General features: G+C 41.4%; 1 protein-coding gene across 1 annotated transcript; it reads right to left on the reverse strand.

Annotated features, from left to right (window-relative positions):
- Positions 1–374: 374 nt before the first annotated feature.
- C6H4orf36 (chromosome 6 C4orf36 homolog) lies at positions 375–4,897 on the reverse strand. The gene is made up of 3 exons (XM_052642401.1): positions 4,833–4,897; positions 740–894; positions 375–508 (listed from the first exon to the last, which is right to left on the reverse strand). Exons 1-3 carry the CDS (start codon positions 4,895–4,897, stop codon positions 375–377), a joined length of 354 nt encoding a protein of 117 aa, XP_052498361.1.
- Positions 4,898–6,242: the final 1,345 nt, after the last annotated feature.

The following is a 6,242-nucleotide window of genomic DNA, read 5'->3' on the forward strand; positions in this document are numbered from 1 at the left end:
AAAATATTCTTCAAAATAATGTCTCTTGGGGGCAGGGGGCAATGCCTCTGACAAGGGGTTTCCCCTTACCTTGGTGCAGTTTTACAAAAATCAGAATGAATAGCACAAGTGACTCAATGCCAGCAACATTTTCATCTACTTACAGCGCTGTTGTCTGTGATACAACGGTACAAATACGTAGCTGGAACACAGATCTTTGAGAGCTGTCAGCTAAGAGCTGTTGGCTAAGAGCTGTCCATAACCCACAGGAGCTGACTCATCCACCAGGGGGCATTCAGATGAATGCATCCGACTGCACACAGGGAAAGGTCAGAGTCCTTTATCCTCTTTGGATGCAAAACCCACAGAGAACAGATTCAACTATGAGATGACAGTCACTTAGGTGGAAGAGGTCTTCTCAAACCAATTGGCCTTTCCCTTAGGGAAAACTGAATTTTCTTAGCTGCATTTTCCTGACATTTCAGGTTATTCAAGCGCTTCATTTCATACTCCCTTTCACATTGGATGGCTGAAAAATAAAATACACGAAGCAATCCAACTGACATTTTTTACCAGGCATAGTTTAGTCCAAGATGAATATTTATCACACAGAAAAATCCACATTCTTGAATACCAAACAAGAAGACAGAGCTACACAGAAGGGAGCCTGGGTGTGAGTGAGCAGATTCAAACACATGTCCAATAATCAAAATAACACACAAAATTTGTAATTTATTAAAGTAGGTCCTACAGAACTTACATTCTGCTGAAGGGAGCAGACCATCCTTAATGGTTTTGCATTTTTTGAGGTGTACACAGCTACCAAATGCAATTTCTTCCAAGAAAGGCAACTTGATGTTGGCTAGTTTCGTGTACCACGTCTGTGTGAGCAGTGCAAGTTCCCAGGGTTCCTGTCTGGGGCAAAAATTAACTCATTCAATAAACATTTCTTGACATTGATGACAGGATATAAATAAGACATTTGTGTTCTCAGTTCTATTTCCCACTAGAGATTTTGGTTTGCAGAGGAGTATTCAGGATTTTCCAGAGTTGCAAATCTAGCCAGGAGAAGGAGCCTTTAATCAACATGTTATAATCTTTCAATGTAGAAATATTAATATATTGAAAAATAACCATAAATTATAATGATAGGAACTTTAGCTCAAAAAACAGACTCCATGCAGTCAATCCAATCTTTCCATGTCTTTAAAGAGGATGTAGTTAAAAACTGCAAGCTCCAAGTCTTTCTTGGTTGATCAAAAATATGATCACATTAGGGAAGGAACAAATGGAATATTATGAATATGGTGCTTGGCACACAGTAAAGCTTTGAGTGTGTGATCTGATTTTTTTTTTAATTTTTTAGAAATATTTATTTGGCTGTGCTGGATCTTAGTTGCAGCATGCAAACTCTTAGTTTTGGCATGTGGGATCTAGTTTTCTGACCAGGAATCAAACCCATACCCCCTGCATTGGGAGCATGGAGTCTTAGCCACTGGACCACCAGGGAAGTCCATGATCTGATTTTAATCTTTACAACACCATGGAGATAAGACAAGGGAACAAAGACTCAGAAGTTAACTGAGAACCAGAGCTGAGATGTAACCAAGGTGTGTTTAGAAGTATCAACAGAATCCTTAGAAAACAGGAAAAAGGAATGAAATCCTAAACTACAGCATTTAAAAATAATCACAATGAAATTTTAATGGATTGTTTTATGTATCCTACTTTGGAAGTTTTAAGTATCAGCTATGTTTCTCAGTTACAGTCAATGTGAATTCATATGTATGAGGAAAGGGGAAAGACCTGCTTTGGTATACCTAGATGAAATGAGCTTATTACATACATGCCATCTGTCTTCCTCCTCCAGCTTCCTTGTTACTTTATCATCTAATCTTAAGGCGTGACTTGAAGTCTACAATTATTATAAATGCACTTGAACAAGTACACAAAGATGTATTTACAAGAATCCTCAGTGAAGCATTGCTTATCCAAAAAACCTCACAAAATAGTCTTAATGTCTACAAAGAAGAGCCTGGCTAAACTGTAGTACACATATGTAATGAAAGAATGAGGTTTATCTTTATCTATGGATTTGGAAAGATGAGCAATCAAACAGTTAATGTTTATCTAGCACCTACTACATGCTAGATACCCTTTTAATCAGTTTACATATATAAACACATTTAATTGCCATGAAGTAGGCAAGGTGTTGTTATACTTATTTTATAGGTTGGGAAGCAGGAACAGAGAAAAATTTACTCAAGGTCACAAGGCTTGGGTTTGAAATTTTAATGCATGTACAGATATATCTATGCATACATATATAGGAGTATGTATATACATATATGTATGCACACATGCATACTACAGGTTTATATAAATGATGTGAATACAGTTGAGACACTGATGGCATTATGGACTAAAAGAACAAAAGTGTTCTAAAATCTAAGACATAAATGTCTAAAATCTACAATTTACTCAAGATCACAAGGCTTGAGTTTGAAATTTCAAATCAGAAAATCAGATTCTAGAATCTGTGCTCACTAGGCTACACAAGATAAAATAGGGGATGGAGCAAAGTTCAATATAATCCCCCATGTGCAAAAATGTGTGTGTATATACATATGTGTACATATGTGTATCATATACAAGAGACAGAAATTGTAGGAAAACATAAAACATTTTACCTGAGTGGGACTGGGCAGGTAGCATAGGGATGAGAATGGAGATATGAGAGATAACATTTTTATTTTCCTTTCAAAGCATTTGAAAATAAAAATGTCAAATGGTTTTGATCTTCTAAAATTGTTTAACCAAAAAAAGCCCGAAGTGAAAAACTGCCTGAGCAAATGAAAGAATCTGCCTGTAATACAGAAGACCCCAGTCCGATTCCTGGGTCAGGAAGATCCCCTGGAGGAAGGCATGGCAACCCACTCTAGTATTCTTGCCTGGAGAATCCCCAAGGACAGAGATGCCTGGGAGGCTACCATCCATGGGGTCACAGAGTCAGACACGAGTGAGTGACACAGAACACCATTCTATTCCTCTTAACTTAGCTGCTTTTATAAACAGAATGATATCAAATACTTTCTTGTGAGACTCACAGAGAAGACACTAGTTTTGCAAATATTATTCATGATATAAAATGCTATATAGCCAAAACCACAGAATCAGTGCTTTAAATCATTCTCCAAATACAGGAATATCTTTGTTATAAAAATTATGCTTGCAACAATGACTATAGTGGTTATTCGCCTATAGTTCAAGGTCTAAAGTCATACTGAACTAACAGATCTAAGCAGAGTACAATAATGAGTTTTCCCATAACTCTGGTTTTATAACCCTGTGGGATGTCTCCATTTCCTTCTTAGAACATTGTCAAAAAGTAAAATTCAATTGACTCACAATGATAAATGTATCATAGATTGCGGCAGAGAGGTTAAAAAACAAGTTCAAAAATTTAAAACGAGGTAGCACAACAGTACTACAGAGTGAAACTCTCATGTAGTAGCAACCCATGTTCACTGTGGGCTTACTATTATTTCAGACAACATACAAGTATCTTACCTACATTACTTCCTTTGTATTCCATACCATGTGGCTTGGTATTGATCTGTTCATTTCACAGATGTGGAAGCCAAGGCACAAAGAAGTTAAGTAATTTACTCAAAGCAGCATGGGCAGCCAGAGGCAGAGCCAGGCTTTGAGCCCTGGTTTTCTTGGTAGGTTTGTTTTTTTTTTTTGTTGAGCAGAGTTCCTCTTACTAACAATGGGTCATTGTTGGTTATCCATTTTAAATACAGCAGTGTATACATGAAGTATTTCCTAAAGTTAACTATCCCTTAGTTAAAATAGTTAAGATAGTTCTTAATTATCCCCCTTCAACTCCCCCACCGCAGCAACCATAAGTTCATTTTCTAAGTCTGTGAGTCTCTGTTTTGTACGTTTATTTCTTTTTAGATTCCATATATAAGGACAGTCACATACATTTCTCCTCCTCTGTCTGACTTACTTCACTCAGCATGACACTCTCTAGGTCCATCCATGTTGCTACAAATGGCATTATTTCATTCTTTTTAATGGCTGAGTATATATGGACCACATCTTCTTTATCCATTCCTCTTTCAATGGATATTTAGATTGTTTCCATGTCTTGGCTATTGTAAACAGAGCTGCAGTGAACAGGGGCATGCACGTATCCTTTCAGATCATGTTTTTCTCTGGATATATGCCCAGGAGTCAGACTGCAGGATTATACGGTAGTTCTATTTTTAGTTTTTTATGGAACCTCCATACTGTTCTCCACATTGACTGTACCAATTTACATTTCCAGCGCCCCAGTCTTTTTGATTGGAAAGCCCATATTGTCCATTTACTACCCGCCAAACACACAAGATTCAAAACTGACTCTCTGTACCAGTTAATCTAGTATTCTGTTAAGATGTATCAGACACCAAGGCATTTTTAGTTAGATTCACACTATCTAAAGAGGTATTTTAAGGTTGTTGTCAGTAGTAGAAAATGTTGCTTTGGAGTAGGAAAACTCAGACTTCAATCCTTGTCACTCCCTTACTACATGACTGAGGGACTTTGATCATATTACCAAATTTTAGTCTTCTCATTTGAAATTTGTTTTGTTGTAAAAAACCAAGTAAGAATACTTAACAATCCTTATAAAATCATTTTCCTTTCTAAAAATCAGTATCAAAAAAAAAAAAATCAGTATCCAGGCACCAGAAAATGCCTCATACAGTCCAGTATCTCACGGGGAACATAAGGATGTCCAGTACTTTTAACAAGGACACCCCTCCCCTACCCTGAGTCAGTGCTTACCTGATAAAAATACTTACACTTTATAACAATTGCACCGCAAAAGCTTTTCTACTCCATTCTTTCTTTGCAAGCCATAAGCCATGGTGAATTATTGCAGTCCAATTTCCTAACACAGGTGCCTGATGTAATGACTCAGATATTCTTGTTCACTTTGCCTGAAATGATTGCAACGCACCTAATTAAGATAAAGTATTCACTTGACTATTTTAATATCCAAATAATAAAAAGATCCAGAAAAAAAAAAAGTCTGAATCTAAGAACCTCCCTAACCGATGTTCATGAACTGAACTTCTTTTCTCTTCTATTTTCCACGAACTCGTTTTATCACTTCTTGCCACATTAGGAGAAAATGCCAGGTAAACAGCATCAGCATTCTGGCCCCGTACTCTGTCCTTGCCTAAAGCCTGCCAAATGGGCTGAAAAAACCTCAACAGCAAAACGTGTCTCAAACGTGACAGTGTTAAGCCACAAAGCACGGGTGGGCACAGGGACTTTCCGTCCTCCATCCTTTTAAAGAATGCAGACCTTCCTCCCAGGTTTTCCCTTCCGCGCTTAAAGTGTGACCCACTTCATGCACCACTCCCATGCCTCCTCTAGCTCAGGCTTCGGGATGGGTATCCTCCCCGCTGGATGCGCAGATCCCGGGAGGACCCGGGTCCTCCAGAGCCCGGGGTAGGGAGGAGAGACGAAGAGGGGAGGGAAGAGGGAGAGGGAAGGAAGATTGCGAGGAGGAGGCGGGGCCGGCCCTCCTCGCGCCGTCCCCACCCACGCCTAGCTCCGCCCCTCCTCCCACACACGCCACACACGCGGCGGGCGCGGCCACTCCGCCCAAGCCTCGCGAGACTGCTGCCCGCGAGAGGACGCCGGCGCCTGATTGATTACCCTCGCCGGGGTGTGGGAGGGTTTCGGGGCCCGTGGGTGGAGGGCCGAGCGCACACCCATTTAGTCGCCCATGGCCGCGCGCACAGGCCTCCTTCCTGCTCGCGCCTGGAGGTGCAGGCGGCCCCGCGTCAGGCCAGAGCCTCCATAAAGGGCTTTGTGGTGCCGGCCCCGCCCGCGAGAGGCCCGGGGCTCGGCGTCCCACAGCCGACGGCCGGCTCACGCTTGACGGAACCAAGCCCACAGCGAACGAGAGCGCTTGTAAGCTAGGCCTTTCCCTGAAGATGACGCTTCTGACAGGGAGGGGTTGAGTGCAGCGACCTGGGGGACTTGGGGGCAGCACTTAGAGAAACGCGCCGGGTTCTGACGTGTGGACTTGCGTGAGTCTCCCGCGTGCCCTGAGGGCGCGGAAGCCGCGTTAGTTCCCGCACGCCTCATGCGTCAGGGCCGCTTCAAACAGTGATACTCCAGACATCTGATGAGCCAGATGGGCAAAGTAGGCTTGCGAAAACATGGTCTGATGGAAACGTTTCTGAAGTCCTTACAGG

This window comes from Budorcas taxicolor, chromosome 6, assembly GCF_023091745.1.
Source record: "Budorcas taxicolor isolate Tak-1 chromosome 6, Takin1.1, whole genome shotgun sequence".
NCBI classification, from domain to species: Eukaryota; Metazoa; Chordata; class Mammalia; order Artiodactyla; family Bovidae; genus Budorcas; species Budorcas taxicolor.